Below are 21,935 nucleotides of genomic sequence, written 5' to 3' on the forward strand. Positions count from 1 at the left end.
CTTCATGATTTGTGGTGGGTAGACTGATGTCAGTCACTCTTAAAAGATGCCATCTGTATCAGCAGGCACATCTTAATCTGGTCTGCATCAGGAAGGCCTGTGGAATGAGGATAGATACCTTAAAGGTATATTTAAGGATAATGAGGATATGAGGATAAAGATACCTTTTCTTACAAGATGTGCAAAACTTAATATAGCCATAAAGTAGGTATGTTTCATGTCTATGCTTCCTTCAGGGCTTTTACAGTAAATAGGCTTGTAATCGAACTTGTTCTTGTCTGCCTGTATCAGGAAAAATGGATGATATCAGCGTTACCACCTAATCTTCTAATCTTTGCAATATACACAGGCCGCTGGGGTTTCCTATAATGAACTCTTTATTTTGCCCCAAAAGATGCTTGAACTTCTAAGCTTATTCTAAGCTTCACTAGTAATGTCAACCCTTTATGATCCTTAGGTATTACAGACATAACTTCTCCATAATTTAAAATCAGGACACAACAATTCAAGTACAAACAAAGTAAGCAAGCTCTGGTGATAAAATAGTCACTGATTGTGCAGTAAATTCTGTCTTTATTTACTGGTTGAAAAAATTGTTGTTCTATTATAAATATACTTTGATTACATTCTTTCTTCACACAGCCAGCAGTCTGCTAGACTGTAGATCTATTTGACACATAACCCCAAAGGAAGGGCAGTTTCAAAACATATCACAGTGTTATGAGCCAGATGCTTTGCCACCAATCTAGTCTAACATTAAGAGGATGTATGAAAAGTTGTCCCTTTACACAACAGACCCTGTGTTTGGTTCTGTTCTTAGCCTGTCTTTTGAAATGCTCTGGACATGGGCACTGTGACCCCATAACAAAGCGCTGCATTTGCTACCAGCTGTGGATGGAAAACTTGATTCATCGTTATCTCAATGATGGAGAGAGTAATTGTGGTAAGTTTGGGTGTTGTGGGATGTCTTTCAAGAGTAACTTGTTGTCATGTGAGACTGTTGATTATTTGTTCTCAGAATGGGGAATACTTAAGAGGTAGATGGCTGAGGGGAGACTAGAACAGTCTGTGTTTTCCAGCCCAACAATACCTTTCTATAGAAAAATATTTGAATAATTTCTTGAAATGATATCTTGACAGTAGTAGCCTAAATTTTGAAGAGAATCACTATTTGATCAAATAATGTGAAAACTTGGTAATGGGAGGGAGATTTTGAAACAATTTGGGGCCAGTTGGAGGGTTTGTTGAATAACATGGGCATTGCAAAGCTTTTGAGTAGAACTGTTGCAAAGCTGGAAAAGAGGAAACTATTTCAATTTCTCTGAGTGGGTGGTTGATGCTTCTGTGACAGAATATGATCTCATCTAAGCAAAAAAGACATCAGTCTTCCAGACTGAACAATACTGACCTTTAGAACCTGATAACACTGACAACTGTGAGTATACACATGTTGGAGTTCAAATGATTGCACATATCTCTATATCCTTTCCTGTTTACCTGGATTTATAAATATAAATGTGGAGCTAGAAGGATCTACATCTAATCAGCTCCTCTTATGAAGCACTACTAAAGTGCCAGACCCAGAGCACCTCTTTTTATTTCAGTTAGGGAATGATAACTGAGGTGATAACCACGACCCCTTGCAGGACTGTCAGTTCCCACATAGACTTCAGATATCTTGAGGTGGTGAAAGCTATTTGAGAGTATCTGATATCTAATAGTATATCTAATGTGCACTTTTAATCTTAAAGCTTAAAGATTTTTAGGAATTCATCTAAGAATATGTTGGTGCTGAGTTTTCCTACATTCCTGTTGTCACTCCCCATTCCTCAGGATTGGTTATTTTAATGGAGTTGTATTAGAAGTTATTCTATTCATATGACCTTACAAAGCACTGTTGTGTTTCTTTTTTCAGAGTGGAGTATACTCTATGTGACTGTATCTGTTTTTATTTTCATTGTGGTCATGGTAGGGCTTGCCTGGTTCTGCATCTGCTGCTGTAAAAGGTACATGATTTGTGTTTCTTTTTGATGGGGCACACACAAAAATTGCACACAACTGCCACGTTTTAGTCCAGTCCATAGCACTAAACCACTGAGCTCATTTTGGACATGCGAGGAGCTTCCTGTAGCTGTTTCTGTAGACACATCCTTCTTTTGAAAAAAAGGAGTATCCATTTGTGTGTCTGTGCTCTTCTGCATTATGAAAACCAAAAAGTTGATGTTGCAGTATCCTTCATATTAAGTGATAATTGATGTTAAAATGCTGAGAGTATACTGCAGATCTTCAGTCTCCTACTGAGACCTGCAGGTACTGCGTGCTAAAAAAATAAAAGGCACACCCTGAAGGTCACTGATGTAGGAGTGTTCTAGGCCATGGGAAAGGATCTGCTCCCAATCTGTTTTATGCTTTGGACAAGAAGGGTGGATGCCCAGGCTACATGTGGCTTACAGGCAAGGCTTACTCTAGTGATCTCAGTCGTGCAGACTTCTTGCTTCCTCTTTCCTTAAACAGGAGCATTCATACTACTGAATGTTGTTTCCCTCCCTGCCTCCCCTCCAGTCTTCCCTAGTGAGCTGATAAGAAATTCTCTTTCAAGTGACAAGCCCCTGCAATTTCTGTCACTAGAACAAGTGTTTTTGCTGCAGCTCAAACAACTTAGCAAATAGATAGCTTGTTCAGGTGTTAGCAAAAATAAAATGCCATCACAATCTTTCTGGGTTTTCATCTTTTTCTAGGGTGTCTTTGCAATATGTAAAGGATGTGTAGGAGTTGATACCAATTTTATTTTTTATGGTTGAAGGAACAGCGCTGTAAATAGAAAACTTTAAATAGTAAAATGTGTCCCATTCCACTCCCACAGTGCGGGGTGCAGCCTCACAGGCTTGTGCATATTGGATGATTATTTGAGGGATTTTTTTGTAAGTTCAGTTGCTTTTGTCCTTTCTCCTCATGTGGCTTGTGCCTGAGAGTGAGGGCTGGTTGATACAGATCCTGTGAAAAAGAGGAGGGAATTACAGCATGGGACAGAATGTCAAGAGTTTGCCTTGTGGAAACCACATGAAAAAGACAGTGTAGACTCAAGATTTGGCTGGAGATTTGGAGTTTTTAAAAACTTTGAGTTGCCAGATGAATTCTACAGAAGATATGGAGGGGAGGCCAAGGCTGGCTGTTGCTGTAATGCTGGCTGAGCAGTAAGGTAGCTTCTCCACCGTGAACTGTGGGGCACATGAATATTCATCTACCATGTTTGTAGTTACTATGCTGAAATTGAACAAACTGTGGCTTAGGAGAGCAAATCAATCTGCCTTGCTTTCTTCATCTTTTTATATCAGTGAGAATTAGCTATACTGTCTCATCCATATTGTACAACTGCCTTACTCAGGTATAAACTAGCAATATTTTTAAGTGGAGGTGGGAAAATACAATAACATTCTGTATATTGGCGTATGTATATGAAAAGGAAGCGGGGGGCAGATTTATGTGTGTACATGAGAATTAAATGTCTTTTTGGTTACTATCTTTTTAGCCGGAAGAGGACAAAGATAAGAAAGAAAACAAAATATACCATCCTAGATAACATAGATGAACAGGAGAGGATGGAGCTACGGCCCAAATATGGTAGGTGCTGTATGGCAGCCCAGGAGCTCACCCTCCAAATCTGCAGCCAGTGTGTCTGAATTGATACCTGTAGGCAGGAAGAGCCCAGAAGCAGGCCTACAAGTTTGGGAATGGTAGAGACAAACAGACAGTGAAGTGGTTGTGGGAGAATCAGTTAATTCCTTTGATAAAGCCTTGGGCTCAGCCTCTGCTCTGAGCTTCAGAGTTTATCTTAATTTAGAACATTCAATTGCCCCACAGATTTTCTCCATGTGAGCCTTCCTCCTCAGCACATGCTTTAATTTGGAGCTGGTTTTGTGGCTGCACAGCAGTTCCCTCCTGACCCATCAGTGCCCTGTTAGACATCAGTAGATTTCAGCTGCTGTTTACATGTCTTTTAATTTACCTGACTTTCAGTTTTTAGCAAGGGAAATGTTGGAATCCAAGGAAGCAAAATCATTCTGAGAAATTGCTGTCCTAGAAAGACAGAGATAATGTTTCTGTAGAAATCTTGACCTTTCATTGCCACTCATGTTAATAAGGTCATTGAGTGGACAGATTGATTCCAGATTCAAGATACTAATAATATATTGGGTGTGTACTAAGATAATCTAGTTGTTCAACTACATTTAAATTTAAATACATATATTCACATTTCAGAGTTATAAACTGATGGGCCTGCAATGAAGTCATAAAAGTATCTGAAATTGTATATGATACTTCTAAAGTCAGTTTTTGTATTGGTGTGTGCTGTGTGCTGTTACATTGCACTTCAGTGAATGTTTTCACTTACTTTTCATATCACAGCAGGGGAGAAGATGGTAATATGCTACTAAAATTCCAAGCCTTTCTAATGAGTTTGTTTTGCTTTTTTATTGTCAGGTATAAAACACAGAAGTACAGAACACAATTCCAGTCTGATGGTCTCTGAGTCAGAGTTTGACAGTGATCAGGACACTATCTTCAGCAGAGAAAAGATCGAAAGAGAGAATTCTAGAACACTTATAAATGGGTCCATCAGAAATGGAGTTTCCTTCAACTACAGCTCCAAAGACAGATAACTGAATGAGGGTAAAAGCACAGAACACACTGGTGCGACACATCTGAAACATGTTGGCCCACTTCTGTTTTTCCAGAACCAAAATCTTCCTAAAATATCAACTAATTGCAGATTAAAGTGTAAATTTTTAGCACAGGTAGGGGAAGGCAGAAGGAGGGAGAAAGGATTAGATGGTCAGCTAACTCCTCTTGTCACCATTCTAGGAACAAGAAAAAGCACATCTTATTCCTTGCATGTTCTGTGCTGAATGTTTGAACTTCAGAAGGCCTTTTTTTCTATATCACTGCTACAAAACTAGCCAGGGCTGTTCTGCTATAAACTATGGTAACTAACAACCGCATACAGATTCATATGTGCTCCTCATGCTCTCTTTGAGAAGTGGTGTGATTTACAACAGCAAAAGCCAATACAGATGAAGTTCCTTACAATTATAGAGAGCAATATGTGGCCACAGGCTCCATCTTAATTTTCGTTTAGGATGGAAACACAAAGGGCATTTTTAGTGCATTGTCTTTATCCATCTGTACTTTGGGACTTCCTTTTCTAGGATAGTGTTCATTGGGTAGGGTAGTGTTCATTGGGTGAAAACATTCTTGTTTTCAGAGAAAGTTAAAATCTGGAGCAGTTGCACTGGATCAGCTGTAATGTAACATGGTATATCTGTGTCCTGTAGGATGCAACATCCCCTGTATTCACATAGGAGGTGTGATGTCTTCAGGGAAATCTAGCCTTAGGTTGCTTCTGTAATGATCAAATTGCTTTGGTTCTGCCATATCCATCCAGGAAACTGTAGCAGGAAGGACTTGGTGTGATGCACCTTGAGAAGCATTTTGAGCATCCCAAACAATCTTTTTAGATCACTTTGAGGAGCTCTGGACCTTTTAAGACTGAATGCTCAGCTAGGGTGAGTTTCCATCTGTCAGCATCAAGTGCCCAATTAAAGGATGCGCTGGGCACTTGTGCAATGAAATGTTTGTGGCACATACCCTGTGTGGAGCAGGAGGTTCATTGTACTTTCATTGTCATGGTAATTGGTACTGAGCAATGTTTTAGCTTGAACATAAGATTGTTTGACTGTTTTTCTCTCTGGCTATTGAGTGACTGGGTGTATTGGCCTAAAGAGATCCTTTTTGGTCTTTGGCAAGGGTAGGTGTATTGCAGTTCTGACATTCTTGTTCACAGTCTGGGTAATTTCTTCACAGTCTGCTTGTTAGGCTTTGAAATCATGTCCCCAGTACTGCTTTTGAAATCCCAAACTGAAGACCTGACTTTTATACACAGGCTTCACTGTGGGAGCATCTGTATCAGTGGTACTGTTTAGCCATGACATCAGCTTTTCCTGGGGCTACTCTACTGATGTACTGAAGTCTAGGACTGAGATGGAGGAAGATGTGTTTTGATGGAGAAAGCATTCCTCTGGGAGCATTTTTGAAGAGGTTTTTAATGCTTTGGGGTTTTTTTTTAATCCAGTGGTAAAGAACCTGTTATCAGAGAATAGAGCAGTATAGAGATCAAGGGGAGCAGTTTAGAAGGGTCAGGGAGGCTGCATAGCCCATTTCCATCATGAGGAATAATGTAGTTGAGGATTTTGGGGCTTTTTCCATCCTTTCTTTGAAGTCTGACACAACAGAGTAGCTGGCTTGAACACTGTGGCTTCTGTGCTACTCTTGTTACTGGACTTGGGCAACAGTCAGAACTGTCTAGGCTGGAAGAAATCAGTGGTCAGAAGTTGCAGCAACATAGCATGCTCATAACTTGTTTTATACTTTTGATTATCAAGTGCAGTCAGCAACAGTCCCTAAGACTACTAATTCAGCACTGAGGAGTATTTTTACCCTGTGTCCAGCCCTGCATTTTTCTGGAGATCTTTGTGTGGCTGCAGGAGTCATTGTGGTGGGAGAGGCTGTGAAGAGCTAAAAAGGGCTAATACAGGTGTTGTCTATGTTTTTCCCATAAGGAGTGCAGTAGGAATGGTATGATTTGCTTTATTCAGAAACCAAGTTTCAGCTCTGTGTATGGGGGGTTTGGGGTATTTCTTGAAACAAATCTACTTTATCACACTCTCCCTCTTCTTGAGAGAGTGTGTGTGTGTGTATATATATTTTTAAATATCTTGGTCAACAAAAGCAAGGTCAGCTTCTGATGTCTTTCAGTTCCTGCTCCAGATGTGTTAACATAATAAAAGCAGTGTTCATTTTAAAGCATTCCTGAAAAAACTTAAAGCCCACTCAAAACAGTAATTTATTTCTGTCCTTTGAAATCCAAATGTTGGGATTTGGATTTTTCAGGAATTATTCTCTTGAAAACATGCATTTTTAAACAAGGAAATAAGTTGCCTAAATAATTTCAAGTTTGTACGTGCTGTCCTGCCACTGATGCTTCTGATAAATACTGTCTCCAGTGTGCCTTTATCTATAAGCTTACCTGCTAGGACATGTCAGTGCAGTCTGCAGCATCTGTCAGTTTTGTGAAATTAGTGACTTATGTCTTTTGAGTTTATTTTATGTTTTTAAAGCCAGTGCTGAAACCTAGGATGTTCTTCTTTGAAGGTATTGAAATATCTTAAAAAAACCCAAAAAAACCAAACATACAAACCCCACCAAAATGAAGAATTGTTTCTCTAGTAAAACAACTCCAGGAATCATAAATCTGCATTCCTTAATGCTGCAGAATTTCCAGGACTATTCCCATGCCCACGGATGCACATTGGTGGGCCCAGATCGTTTGGATCTCTGGTAAGTTCATGGGCCATGAGAACATATGCATGATTTGGCTAAGTGTTTCTCACTCTAACAAATGAGAAATATTTAGACCAGTTTCTCATTGTATAAGGCCCTAGCAAGTGGAAGTTGCTTGGTAAATTCAGTTCTGATGATACTTTAACATCTTTGTTGCTAACAGTATTTTAGCTGTCTTTTCAAAGTTGAATATAGTTTAAATTTTTCAGCTGCTTCTGGTTCTAGTTTGATTATTCCACCTGCTTGGAAGAAGTTATTCCTCTTACCATAAGGCAGGCTTGCTTTTAATACGTGGCATTGCACAGAAGCTGAAAGCAATAATTTCTGGCTCTGTGAATTTGTAGTATCACGTTTGTGTCACTTGGACAAGTTTGTGTCACTTGTGTCAGGAATTTAGGAGGGACTATAGCAAGCCTTGTATCTTGATTCAGTATAATTGTTACTTCTAGAACTACTGCTTTCTTGCAGAATGTCAGTTCATACCTTGAATGAAGGGTCAGAAAACTGGCTGTAATGCAAACACAATGGCAGAATTTGGATTCTAACCCTTTGTTTCAGGTTATTATAGATTCCAAGAAGGTTCTCAGTCCTCACGTTTACTTCTGCACACTGTTTTCCTTCACATACAGAAAGAGTACTGGCAGCTGATTTGTAAAATTCCCAAAAGACTCATCTGCACTGAAAAGCAGAGGAGACCAGATAGCTGTCCTGTGTGGCTCAGAGTCTACTGAAAATAAAGAATAATTCAGTTTGGCACTGCTAAGATACTGCCTCTCATTGAAGGCAGGCAGTGTGGTGATACTTGCAGTGCCTCATTGCCTTGAAGTGTAAGCACTGGATTTTCATTTGCATCTTGATTTTACACGCACAAGGGATTTTCCAGCTATGTAAAAGGACTGCCTTTGTTTGCATTTTAAGGAAGGAGTGTATTTTGGAAAAAAACTTCCCAAGTATTAAAAAGGTTCAGTTATCCAATTGTAGTATTCAATGCAGTACATACACAGCATGAAACTGCCATGGCTGTCAACAGGTAATTGTCTTGTGGATTTTCTTTTCCTAACTAGAATCATACTGCAGTATGGAAGAAAGTTTACCTCGGCAAATCTGTTGAGATCCACATCCAAGTTCTCTGTCCTGTGGTTCAACCTGTCATATTAAGTAGAAAAACAAAGCAAAATGCAGTATATCTAATTACAGACAATTGTTTATTTACATAGGTGAAAAAGGTTATTCTTGTTTTGTGTGTAAGAATAGATTATCAACTCTGTCCTTTAGGTAAACAGTCTTACTCTCCCTCTGTCAGATGCATCAGATAAAAGTGCTGTTCGAGCATATGTTTTGTGCTGTCAGATGTTTGCTTATACAATGTCAAATTTCCTTTCTTTTGTCTCCTTTGGGCAATCAGAAGTTCACACACATGCAAGGAACTTAACAGTGAGACAGTGAGTGCATGCATGTGTTCTTGGTGCTGGTGCAAACTTTCCTCAGATACTCTAATGTTCTTGAAATAATTGAGTTCCTCAAATGAGGGAAATGTTCTATTCCTGCATTTATTCCTGTTCTATTCCTGCTCACCTCAAGTGAAATTAATTTTGCTCCCTGTATTCCAGTAATGGGCAGTAGTCAGGTGGAGCTTCAGGGTGGTGGTAATAAAAGAACAGTAAGTGTAGTCTTCTGACATTTTGGTGAGATTTGAGAGAGGAAAACGTTCCTTCAGGAGAAGGAAATGGGATACAGGTGAATTAGTTTCTTAATGTCAGTTATTGCTTATCAGGGATCCCTAACTTGAATACTAATCCTATACTTCTGCAGCAAAGAAAAACCCATTTCATGTACCTTTTATATCCTTAACTCCTCAAGGCAAAGGAGGGAAATATAAAATTTAGAAATAAAATTTTAAGAAGGAGGCAACAAAGGCAAATGATTTTTGTACAGGCTATGAATCAGGTGCAGATGAGCTGCACATCTGTATTTTGTCTCTGTATGAAAGCACTTCTCCCTGTGGGTGGATGGGTGAGCTATTACAGAATTTATATTAGGAATCTGTTTCTAGAAAATGTTATTTATTGCAAATGCTATTGTATTGTAACTGGAACCATTTCTGAGCTGAAATTACTACATTTATGTAACTATTAATAAAGTTTTGTCTTTCCTTTTAGAAACTTGTCAGGTACTTTTTTAGGCATGGTATTCTGTATTGGATCCCACAGTCAGGCCAGGTTAATAGACATATGTTGTCTTCCATAGCTTGTCCATACTCAAACATAAAAGCAATGCAGTAGCTGATTCCTTCCCTCCCTACTGGCAGAAGCATCTTTTACTAGAGAGGTAATATAATTCAGTAGATCAGAGAGCAGGAAAAAAATAATTTACTGCACTTCACAATAAATTTTCATGTGGTGCTTGTCCTTACTTGCTTTAATTGGCTGTGTGGAAGTAATCACCAGCTGTCATGCCAAGTGGGGTAGTTTCACAGGTTCAGTGGCTTACTCTGTCACAGACTCCATACTTGAGTCAGCTGCTTAGCAGTAATCAGAGATACAGGTGTGGAATATAACCCAAATATGCTGTTAGAGAGGGGTAGGTTATGCCTCTTGTTTCTGAACTGGAAAAGAAAAATCCTTCCATCACCGTGTTTTAAGTTTGTGCTGAATAGTGATAATAAATGGTGCTATGAGATACAAGTGTCTTTCTGTAAGGAAAAATCACACAGCATGAAAGCAACTTTTTAAGTCTGTTTGGATACACAGTACCACAGTCTGGGTGGCACAAAACATTGCCACTGGACTGCAAGGGAATCCTGGCAGCTAAATGACCTGATGAGATATATGTGTCCTTTGTTGAAGGATGGAATCTGCCCCTTTGTTATTGCACTGAACATTTGGTAATAGCAGTAGCCTTCCCCCATCCCAGTTGAGTAAGGGGTGCAGCAGAAGATAATGGACATGATTCCAACACAACTTCAGCCAAGTTGTGCTAAGCAGCTTTGGCACTCACTGATGAACTGACTAAACCACTAGCTTCTCATGGTTCTTCTTGAAAGGACCTAAGCAGGAAATTTTGACCTAGAAACCCTTTAAACACATGCTAAAATGTAACTTAGGGCTTCTAAACACCACACTTAAATATTTAAGATAGCTAAGTTGTTAATATCTAGTAGAACAGGTAAACGTAGTTTCTTTAGAGTTCATTACACAGAAAGTCAGGCAGTGGGGGTGTGTGTGGGGATGTGTGTGTGTTTGTGAAACAGCTGTTTAAAGAGTAACTTAGGAAAATTAACTGGAACTTGGCCATGACTGTGTCAAGATGGAAATTTAAACAGTTTCTCAGGCTTCAAGACTGTTTTAAATAAATAGAAGTAAAAGAGCTCCAAAAATTCTATTTCAAATCTTAACAAATGAAATAAAGAATTATGCATGTAATCACATTACAGAAGCAGGGAAGACACTCTGATCTGTTTTGTGATAAAAATGTTTGACTCAGCATAAAAGACTGGCAATACAAAATGACTGATGGCATATTACTGTGCCCAAGTAGTCTCATCTATCTGATTTAGATTCAAGGGACTCTAATTGGGGGTATGGAAATCTTACACTATATCAACATGTGGATGCAAAGAAGTGCTGTCTTTTCCAGTGATAAAGATGTCAGAAGAAAATCTCTGTAAATCTGAGAGATTGAATTTAATGTGGCTACTGTAAATTTATAAATTCAGCACTGAATAATGTAATAAACCACAAAATCTGATGCTTTCACAGAAGTTATTTATTAACTGAAAACATTTTTTTTAATCACAGTTTTAATATCCAGGAATTGCTAAACTAACATGAGTGCAATCAACACAACTGAGGTGTGAGAATTCAAGTAAGTCTTTTGTTGAAGAATCCCAGCTTTTGCTATGAAGATAACTTTGATTATTCTGTGCTTAACTGATGTAGACTTTACTGACATGAGGATATTAGCTGGTATCCAACCACAATCCAATCTAGACAAAAATATCTCTTAAGTTTCTTACAAACATTATCTTTAATTATTGTTTGTGCTTGTTATCAGGCATTGTAAAAAGTATTATTTGCAAAAAAAAAAAATTAAACACTCATTAGAAGTGCCATTATCAGAAAAGCACATTAAAAGGCATTAAGATTTTAAATGTACCAATGCATTATCAGTAACTTGTAGTGAAGAGAGCAAGGGTTAAATAATTTATCCTCCAACTGCGCTGTCCCAAGAAGTACACTCATGTTAAATACTACACTGTCATACGCTGCAAGTAAGATGATTTTAATTTTGACCTTATGCAGTTCACAGGCAGATACAATTGAATTTCAGTGGCAGATATTCTACCTGTGTACAATACCTGTAACTATTCCTGCATCACTGTGTTGTGGAAGCTGGGCACCTAGGTGTGACCTTCTTTTACCCTGTTGTTTTTTCCAATTAATACTAAACACATCAGTAGCCAAGGCTGGCAAACAGCTTTCTCCTGTATCCCCCAAATTCAGGCAGCCTGTGTGCTCAACTGCGTTATCTTAGAAGTTGGGCATAGGAAAGTTTCTTGCAACTAGTGTAGAAAGAGGCCATCCTTTTTGTGGTTTTGACAAGCACAGATAACAGTATTAAAGTCCTTACTACCACAAATACATGGGTTTGGTGAATTGGGAATTACTGGAGGGGCAGTAAATATCCTTTAACTGCCCTTCAGTTGGCATGATGCACACAGTACTGACAGACCCACCTGGTCTCAACTGCTACACAAATACAACCATAAAAAATATTTAAAAATAAGGAGTAGCAGTCAATGCTACTTTATGTGCGCTTTAAACAAAAACCCTGTGTAACTGTTCCAGCTTGCTCTCGCTCCCTCTAAGTCTTGTGTTACCTGGTACCTCTTTGCCTGATGGGATAAAAATATTTTAAAGTATTTCATTTTAAAGGGTACATTCATTACTTTATAGGAAGAAGGATTCCATTGCCTTCTTTTATTTATTTTTAATAATGAACACAAGAAACAAAATTTATTCCACTTAACTTCTGCCGTGCTGATTTATTCACCAAATTAACATTGCACATTTAAAGTGCTTTGTTTGACTGCCATTAAAATGTTTTCAACAACATTGTTTATTTCATACTGAGGAAGCCTTACATCATCTTTTGAAGATGACAGAATAGTGAGGTCAAGCCAAAGGTCAAAGCCTCACCTCTAACCACCACTATTTAAATCTTTATTAGGTCACAAATGAGCCATGTTCAAAGGTTTTTAAACCTTCCTCCCTAAAGGACCTTCACCTGTGTAACCACAAATCCAATTCAAGACACAAACCAATAGGGATGGATATCTGCTCCTGTTCTTTGAAGGGGGTGAGTTATGTTCCTATAGACACTCAGCAATATTTACGTCAGGGACTGTACTTCTACCCAAGGAGAGTCATGGTCTTTTTATGGAAGAGAGGGAGTTTATCACCACTTGTGCTTTCTTCACACTGCCCTTACAGTCTCCCCTTATAATTCTGCAAGTTGTTCCTGTGAGTATCTTATCTTCCTCCTGCTTCTCACTAAGCCAGCAATTCTTTGTCCTGGACTGTCCTGTTCCCAGGACTGCTGGGGCTAACAGGCATCAAACAAGGGCTATATTTCATCCTAGACATGCAAGCTATTAAGGCCCAAGTACACTTCTTTGCTCAAAAACCTAAAGCAGCCTTGCAGTCAGCATTAACAGTGCTGAAAAAGCTGTCTGTCAGCCTATGTGGATGCCTAGATATAGCTCAAAACAATTCCTCACCTTTTGTAAGCAGCAGATTTCTCCCATAATTAAAAAAAAACAAAAACCAAAAAAAACCCAACCAATCAAAAAAACCCCAAACCAAAAACAACAAAAAAACCCCCACAAAAACAAAAAACCCACATACTTGCTTCTAAAAAAGGTCACATAACACATTAGAAAGTGTGAGTATTTACAAAAAATTCTAAAGGGAGACTGCCATCCCAAAGCCTCCTTTATCCACACTGAAATACTAAAGGTAGTAAAAAATGGTGGTCTGGTTTCCCTTGCTATAGGTCACAACCTGTTTTCATTATGCACAAGTCTCAAAGTTCTCCCAGTTACACAGGGATAATCCAAGAACAATAAATATACATCCCTACTCTTTACTAAAAATAATGGACATTGTGATCACATTGCTGAAAAACTGGGTGTATAAACAAAGGTTATGTAAAAACATTTGGCAGCACAGAATACTGTAGATATCTCTATACACACACAGGACAGGGCTGATTAGTTCTAATGAAGGTAGAGGTTGCATTCATACATATTTCTGGCTCAAGAAGCTTATAAAAACAACAGCACTCTTTCCCAAGTTGTGGGGATTGTGCTGTTTGAAGGCTTTTATAATCCCCCAAAGCAGACATATTTTATTTCTAAGTATTCATCGATGCCGTATTTTGAGCCTTCTCGCCCTAAGCCGGACTCCTTTACCCCACCAAAAGGACACTCTGCTGAGGAGATTATGCCTTCATTAACACCAACCATTCCAACCTCCAGCTGTTCTGCAACTCTCCAGATCTGGGCTGGATCTTGGGAGTAGAAATATCCTGTTGTGCAGACACAGAGATACAGGAGTGAAAATCAGTAAGGAACAATTGCAGAAGACTGAAAAAGAGACTTAATGACATTCAAAATCATCACCCCACAGCATTAAAGCTCACCAAACCGCAGAAATACATTTATCTGACAGAGAAGCATACCTGCTAAACCCACATTAGCTGCATTTGCTATAGCAACAGCTTCTGCTTCAGTCTCAAATCTATCAATAGAAAGAGAAAAAACAAAAATGAGGCCCACAGTTCACCGGCTGTCTTGCTGACTTACTGACAAGAAGCAGTCTTATCAAGAATTAAAATGTCAATTTATTTTTCTCAAAAGTGTACATTAATTTAACATTCATTTTGAAACACTGAAGTGTCTACCTTTTTCTCTGAATTTAAACTGCAGTTAAGTAGTTAAGATTGCCTTTATCCCCCTGAGGTACCTGGATGGTACCAAGACATTTACTTCACATGGGTTAGCCTACCTATTTCCCCAACTACACAGCACTCTCAAGTCTGAGAGATAATTGTATGTTCTTCCATCACATCCAATTGGTCTGCACAAAGGCAGGGAAGGCTTTAAGGAGAACAGACAGCTCCAACTCATCCTCTGTCAGAAAAGCTTAGAACTAGCAAATCACATGACAAACTCAAAAGTCCTTTCTCTTATTTCATACTACAGATCATGAAGCCAATGAAGGTTTTGCTGCTATCTAACCTTGCTTAACCATTGAGATACTTTAATTTTCAAAAAGTTGCAGAGATGCTAAGATCAGGTCAAGAAAAAGAAACAAACAAGCCACAGATCCACAGTATGTTTTCACACGTGTACCCCAATCTTTTTACAAGACTTGTATGATCATACAAAAATACTTTTTTGTCTTTCAAATTTTGTTTATTCAAAATAATCTTTCATTGTTTAATTGTTAATTTTAATCTGTAGAATTAATAATCTTACCTGATAACTGGTGCTAAAGGGCCGAATGTCTCCTCTTGGGTGCAAAGCATTTTTGTTGTAACGTTAGTAAGTAATGTTGGCTCAAAGAAATTCTTCCCCAACCTGTGTCGTTTCCCTCCAGTCACAACAGATGCTCCTTGAGAAACTGCATCCTTAATGTGTTTCTCTACCTGAGGTATGCATAACAAAAGTTAAAAGTCAGCATTTAAGAATAAACAATAATACATTTCCAACTGAAGAAATAATACTCTCCCAATATTTAAGAGAAAATTTTGAAGAGAGGTTTACACTTTGCAGAGGATCATTTCCAATATTATCTAATTTCTCTTCAATTCTTGTTTCTCTCAGTCTGACATTATTTCAGAGGGATAATTATGAATGTGGTCCCCAGCCCACTTTTCTGTAGAAATTAAAAGCCTACACCTAATATGAGAAAAAGTCTTTACAGGACTAAAGACTGAATCTTCTATCAGTGATCAAGCACTATGGAAATGAAGTGTATGACTGCCATGGAAAGAGAAACAACTCTCAAGATGGAACTGGAGAGAACATTTTCCTACATCTATGATTCTACTCACCCCCAATATTTACAATTCATCTAAGGACAACAAAGCAATAAGAAAACTAAAGCAGCAATCCCTACCTAGAATACTGTCCTTTGAAATTACAGAAAGTGACTAGATAGAGTGTTTATTTGTATATATAGTTGTACCTGATACACGTACTACACTTTTGTGATGCAAGAAGGGAAGACATGAAGGAAAGAAATTCAAGGACTATATCCTTTGTCTCCCAAATAACTGAATATTTTCCCATTCTTTTATAAAGAGAATCCGGCAGCATTCATGTGTGATGGATTCAAACCAAGCCTGCATGCAACTGAGCTGTAATATCTTACAAAGTATGGGCCACTTGACTCAATAATCTTTAGCCTTAGGAAAAGTGAAATATTATAAAATATGTGACTTTAAGGATTTTTTAAAAAATAAATATTCCTGGAGTTGCAGGTCACTCAAAACAGAAGACCCAAACCATGCACATGAAGTTTCAAATATCAAGAATTCTGGTATTTTTAACCCTGAGAAATTATTCTGCCTAGCTTTTGCCAAAAAAAACCACAGTTCCTCAAAAGCACTTGTCAATCACAGTGCTTCAGAACTGCAGGATCACTGTACAGCTCTCACAGTGTATCCAATTTCAGTGAATGGTCTTGAGAACAGCTAGGGAGTAATCAGGAGCAATCAGTTTCTCCTAAAGGAGGCCTCTCCCTTAAAGGAAACAGAGGGATGTTACATGAACTGTCCACATCTGTTTGTCTATACGTACACATGGACTTGGGGGACAGAACACACTTCCAGCCACACTGCAAATATGCTTTAATAAACAAGGGAAAAAAAGGTGAAACATAAATGTAGTTATTTTATGAATCATAAAAAGAAAATTAGAATGTTAAAAATTATATATTTACTTATACCTTCTCCACTGCTTTTTCATTGATTAGTGGTCCTTGGGTAGTTTTTGCATCAAATCCATTTCCAACATGTAGTTCTTTGTCTATAGCTTTAGCAAACTTTTCCACAAATTCATCATGAATTCCCTTTTGCACCAGGAAACGGTTTGTGCAAACACAAGTCTGAAAACAAACAAGATAAGACAAAACCACATTAGTTTATGTTGTATTTAATCCATCTATTAATTCATTCTGGCCCTCATACCACGGAATCAGGTTACTACACTGATGTCCCCTGCCTCTCCTCCCTCATCCTAAGCTGTTACCCAGCAAAGCCATTTCTTTCACCTCCCATTTCACTTCAGAAATACAACTTCAACAAGCTGTCAGTGGGTGTGTGAAGTATGTCACACTGCCAAGTTGCTTACGCTGGGGAAATGTTTGTTGAGTTTTGTGGACTCAGATACATGGATCAACCAAGGTCCAGAAGCTGCATGAAATACCTTCTAATTAGACTGCAGAATGCTGGACTGAGCAGCAAAAACTCAAATCACACTTAGTGGTCAGGGGTCTTTTTTTCTAACTCCTTTATTATCTGAGTTTGAGTTTGCTTTCTTCCTGAAAGTTGTTTATAAGTGCTTTCAATGGTCTATTTATTTGTGCTACCCCTTTGCTCTGACAAAAATATATGGGATTTCAGTGTCGCTGTTTAGACTTACTGGTAACTGGCTTTAGTACCCAGAACCATTTATGAGTTCAGGACCCTTCTCACAATGAAGTGTTCTGTGCTATCCTTTTACATAAAATAGCTTATTTACAGCTTAAACTTTATGTACAGCTCTTCACTGTCTAGAAACAAGGACAAAGATTCTCACCTGTCCTGAGTTTCTATACTTAGAAGCAAGGGCTCCTGCGACAGCCCGGTCCACATTGGCGCTGTCGAACACAATAAAAGGAGCATGTCCTCCAAGCTCCATGGAAACTCTCTTCACAGTGCCAGCTGCATGTTTCAGCAAGATCTGCAGGCAAGAGAAGAGACACACACATCTGTACCTCTAACAGATGTGAACAGTGGAATCATGGATGCAAGGGAGTAAAAAATTAACTCTGGCAAGGAAATAATCTGCATCTTCTCTACAATGTTAGACCATCTCCTATGGCAAAAGCAACTTTCATCCATTAAAATCCTTAAAGATGAAATTCTGGCCAAGGACTAATGGAGAGAAAGATTTTGATCAACTTCAGGTCAGGTTAAGCTTTTATACACTAATATTGTCAAATTTTTTTTGTTCTATTTTTTTTTTTTTGTAATAAAATCTTGACTACTCTTACAAAAGTTTTCCAAGATCTGACAGAATTTGGTATTATGATTTGCCTTGATACCAGACTTTTGCTTCATTCTGCATACAGCTGTCCTAGAGAACTGTGTTTTTGTAGCCACACTCTGCAATTTTAGTGATTCAATTAGAGATGCTGACAAGATTGCTTATTGACTACAGTTGATAGCAGAGATTCCAGGGTCTCACTCCTCTAATACTTCCTCTCAACTGCTGAAACCATTCTTGAATGGCACCTTTGAAACTCAGTTTCAGTGCTCTTATTAGTATGTTGTCACCTTATGATATAAACCAAGGACATCGTGTACAGGACTGTTCACATTATGGTTTAATAAAGGGCAATTATCAAGAATTACAGACAGGCATTCTTCTGTGAAGTACTGATGCTGAGACATATAAGCAGTATCTCAAGAGGTACACAATTATTTGGACAATCTGTGTACAGTAGCCAGAAAAGAAGGCTCTGTATAAAGGCACACACTTTCCCCCCCTACTTTTCTACTATAACCACAGTAATAATCTTCAAGGATATTCTGTCCACGTATGTACCTTTCCTGTTGCTGTAGAGCCAGTAAAAGATATTTTGGATACCAATGGATCAGTGCATAAAACTTCCCCTACAGCTGCTGTCTGTTGTCTGGAGCAAGGTACAACATTATACACTCCTGCTGGGATTCCAGCCTGGTTTGCAAGCTGCAACAAAAGAAAAACAGAATTTGCATAATTAGTGCATTTTGTAAGAGGAATAGTCACTTAATGATTGTTCACTGTTTTGAAGAAAAGTCTGTAAGTCAATGGAAGCCAAAAGGACTCAGCACAACCAGGAACAGGTGCCACAGGTGCTTGAGAGAGCACCTTTGCTCTGGTTTAAGCTGTGTTCAAAGAACTAAATTAAAGACATAAGGATATTTTGAGTATCAAAATGGCCCGATACGCTTTGAGGCTCTAGACCATATTAGAGGCAATTTGCAAAGATTGTCAATAGACTAAAATACCTGCATCAAGTCAGTTTGTCCTTTCTTCATATATGAAGCTGGCCAGAGCTACCTTCCAAGCCCATCTGATTCCCTGTTATCAGTCCACTGTTGAGGTAAAGCTTAGTACTGAAAGCTCACCTCCCCAAGAGCTAATGCTGATAAAGGTGTGTCCTCTGCAGGTTTCACCACGACTGTACAGCCAGCTGCCAGAGCTGCACCAACCTTCCGGGTAATCATAGCGCTGGGAAAGTTCCACTAGGAAGAGAGAAAATAGTACAGTCAAAGTTGGGAAAATTTTGCCTCCTGTTTTTGCAGAAGTAAGTGACATTTTGAACTGGGGAGATGAGCTGAAAACCTTTATGTGACTCAGAAGAGTTCAGCTATGCTTACTGGGGTTATAATGGCTGCCACTCCTACTGGCTGCTTCAGCACCAGGACTCTTCTGTCCTTTGCAGACGCTGGAATAACATCACCATAAATCCGTCGAGCCTCCTCTGCAAACCACTCCAGAAACGAGGCTGAATACGTGATTTCACCCTGTGCTTCTTTCAGAGGCTTCCCCTTTGATTAAATCAGAGTGAAGATACATTGTAAGCAGCAAACAGAAGCAATACAAACAAATTCAAGTAATTTTGGAGTTTCTCTTCTTGTCAGAGTATTTTATGATCCCCTCCCTCTGACACACACTGTAATCTCCAGCAAGGATTATATGATTGCAGCAGCAATAATTGTGTGGATTTGATATACCATCATTGTATAGTCAATAATTTGTATTGCTGTGCCTGGATTCATACCTGCCCAGGACAAGGAAGAGAAACAGCAAATGTAGTATGTATTTATTTACAAACTCCAACTTAGCTGCTATTACCACTCTGAAGAAAGACACAAATCATGGCAAAACAGTTACAAGCTTATCCCAGGGTTATTTGTTTTGGGAATATTGCTTTGGACCACCCCCAGGTCTGATCCAGTGGACTGCATGACCATTAGCAGCTGAGAGACAGCAGAGGAGCTGCTGAAGAATCTTCCAGCAAGGTTTGGTCTAAAAGGATACCAGTTTGTGAGCTCCCAGACTACTCAGTGATACACACTGTATGAATCCAACTTGGAGACTTGCATGATTTTTCCCAGTCACAAACATTTCTGCCACGGGGACCGTGGTTCAGGTGGATGTACGCTTTTGCATGCCAAGAAGCACGTCATGGGTCTGGATTCCTCTGATTAGGTACTACCGTTATCAAACCAACGCATTTTATGTATGTCCGGAGGAGAAATGTTTGAAACGTCACCCACCGACATAGCAGAGCAATGTGAGTGCACAATATGCCCAAGGTTATTAAAAAGGACATGATGGCAAACTGGTGAAGCACGCAAGGAGAGGCTTGATGGCTGTCCCTTTTACTTGTGTCCCTTTTCACCTGCCTGTGTTGTTTTCCCAGCGCGAGTGCCAGCACGGGGCAGTGCCCGTGCCCACCCCCGCCGCCCCACTCACGTTCTCGGCTGTGATGATCCGCGCCAGCTCCTCCTTGTTCTCCATCATCAGCTCGTACCATCTGCGGAGGCGCGCACTCCTCTCCTGGGAGGAGGGAGAGACAAGGCTGCCGCGGCCGCCGCACGCAGGGACGGGGAAGCGAAGCCCCGGGAGACCCGATCGGACCGGACCGCCCCGGGGCCCCCTCGCCGCCACCTCCCGCGGCCGCTCACCTTGGCGGGGAGGCGGCCCCAGGCGGCGCCGGCTTCGTGCGCGGCCCGCACAGCCGCCCGCGCCTCGGCCGCCCCGCAGTCGGACACCCGGCCCAGCTCCTCGCCGCTGGCCGGGTCCTGCACGGGGAAAGCGGCAGCCGTCTCCACCCATCGGCCGCCCACCAGGCCGCCCCGGCGTACCAGGGCGGCGGACAGGGCCTGGCTGGCGGCCCGCACCGGCCCCGGGGCGAGCGGCGCGGGGCGCAGCAGGAAGCGACGGCGGGCGGCGGCAGCGCCCCGCGGCAGGAGGGTGGCCATGGCCGCGTTCGGCGACAGGCGGCGGGCCCGGCACGGCCCGCCCGCGCCGCCCCGGAGGAGGAGCTGCCGAGGGGCTGGGCCAGAAGCGGCGGCTTGGCGGGGAATCGCAGCCCGCGGCACCCGACCCCGGGGCAGCCGGTGCGCCCGGGCAGGAGTGGGAGCGTAGCCGGGGGTGGGGGCGGGAGGGGGCTTCTGCTTCCCGGAGCCTCGTGTCCCACACCCCATCGAGAGCCCCGCTTCGTAGGGAGAGGGGAGGCCCAGAGTCACAGAGTACCCTGTGGTGGAAGAAACGCTCAGGGATCATGGAAGTCCAGCTCCTGGCCCTGCACAGCACACGCTAGCTGTCACACCATGCGCCTGAGGGCGTTGTCCAAATGCTTCTTGAACTCTGTCAGGCTTGGTGGTCTGACCGCTTCCTTGGGGAGCCTGTTCCAGTGCCAAAGCACCCTCTGGGTAAAGAACCTTCCCCTAATTCCCAACCCAAACCACCACTGACACAGCTTCATGCCATTCCCTCGGGTCCTGCCACTGATCACCACAGAGATCAGTGTCTGCCCCTCCTCTTCCCTTCGTGAGGAAGTTGCAGATTGCAATAAAGTCTCAGGGTTCTCAGTCTCCTCAGGCTAACTTGTGCTTAACTGCAGGAGCACTGGCCCCTGGGAGCCTGTGAGCACTGGGTCCCATGGCAGCTGGTCCCATCTCGCTGGGGACTGCTGTGGCTGTGGCACATGCATGAAGGGTGGCTGTGAAGCGAAGGGTGTCCAGCCTCTGCAGCCAGAAGTTCATAGCAGTACACTTGGCAGGAGTACTTCCATGGGTCTCCCATGTATCATCTGGGCTTCCAATACTGACCATAGGACCCAGACCGGAGTGCGCAGTATCCTGTCAGCTCAGCAAAGGTTATGAATTTGTATCACCTGCAACTCAGGAGCTAGTGTTTTTCTATTGACATTGCTTTAGCAGTTCGCTTTAATTTCCTTTGTGAAATGGGATGTAGTTACTGTAAGGAAAGCACAGCATGAGCTGGACAAGCTCTGAGAGGATACTCTTTGCCATGCTGTTGGATTTGACAAAAATCTCACTGCTGCTGTGCAGTGATGTACAGATTACACTGCTCAAATCCCACAGATATTACAGAGTTCAAGTGGGAAGAATACCCACAGTTTTTCTTTCTTTATAAAAATCACTTTATTTGCAGTAAAAGAAAGCATTGGTATAAAATAGCCTTTCAA

General features: G+C 40.8%; 2 protein-coding genes across 5 annotated transcripts in view; one reads left to right on the top strand and one right to left on the bottom strand.

Annotated features, from left to right (window-relative positions):
• KIAA0319 (KIAA0319 ortholog) overlaps positions 1–9,560 on the top strand; it is a 65,466-nt gene extending 55,906 nt beyond the window's left edge. For 3 of the 4 annotated variants that reach the window (XM_071450749.1, XM_071450744.1, XM_071450745.1), the window contains 4 exons: positions 821–943; positions 1,916–2,006; positions 3,530–3,621; positions 4,483–9,560. In XM_071450749.1, coding sequence (XP_071306850.1) covers positions 821–943; positions 1,916–2,006; positions 3,530–3,621; positions 4,483–4,661 — 485 coding nt within the window. In that variant the 3' untranslated portion in view covers positions 4,662–9,560. The remainder of the gene's footprint in view (positions 1–820; positions 944–1,915; positions 2,007–3,529; positions 3,622–4,482) is intronic. The other variant, XM_071450756.1, reaches the window with a different exon arrangement.
• A 1,582-nt stretch (positions 9,561–11,142) lies between these two features.
• ALDH5A1 (aldehyde dehydrogenase 5 family member A1) lies at positions 11,143–20,754 on the bottom strand. The gene is made up of 10 exons (XM_071450803.1): positions 20,407–20,754; positions 20,195–20,278; positions 19,093–19,263; positions 18,841–18,957; positions 18,275–18,418; positions 17,264–17,407; positions 16,413–16,571; positions 14,939–15,108; positions 14,140–14,198; positions 11,143–13,986 (listed from the first exon to the last, which is right to left on the bottom strand). Exons 1-10 carry the CDS (start codon positions 20,701–20,703, stop codon positions 13,781–13,783), a joined length of 1,551 nt encoding a protein of 516 aa, XP_071306904.1. The 5' UTR covers positions 20,704–20,754; the 3' UTR covers positions 11,143–13,780.
• Positions 20,755–21,935: the final 1,181 nt, after the last annotated feature.

Source organism: Agelaius tricolor, unplaced genomic scaffold, assembly GCF_023055355.1.
Source record: "Agelaius tricolor isolate 1412-34295 unplaced genomic scaffold, bAgeTri1.0.p SCAF_2, whole genome shotgun sequence".
Classification (NCBI taxonomy): domain Eukaryota; kingdom Metazoa; phylum Chordata; class Aves; order Passeriformes; family Icteridae; genus Agelaius; species Agelaius tricolor.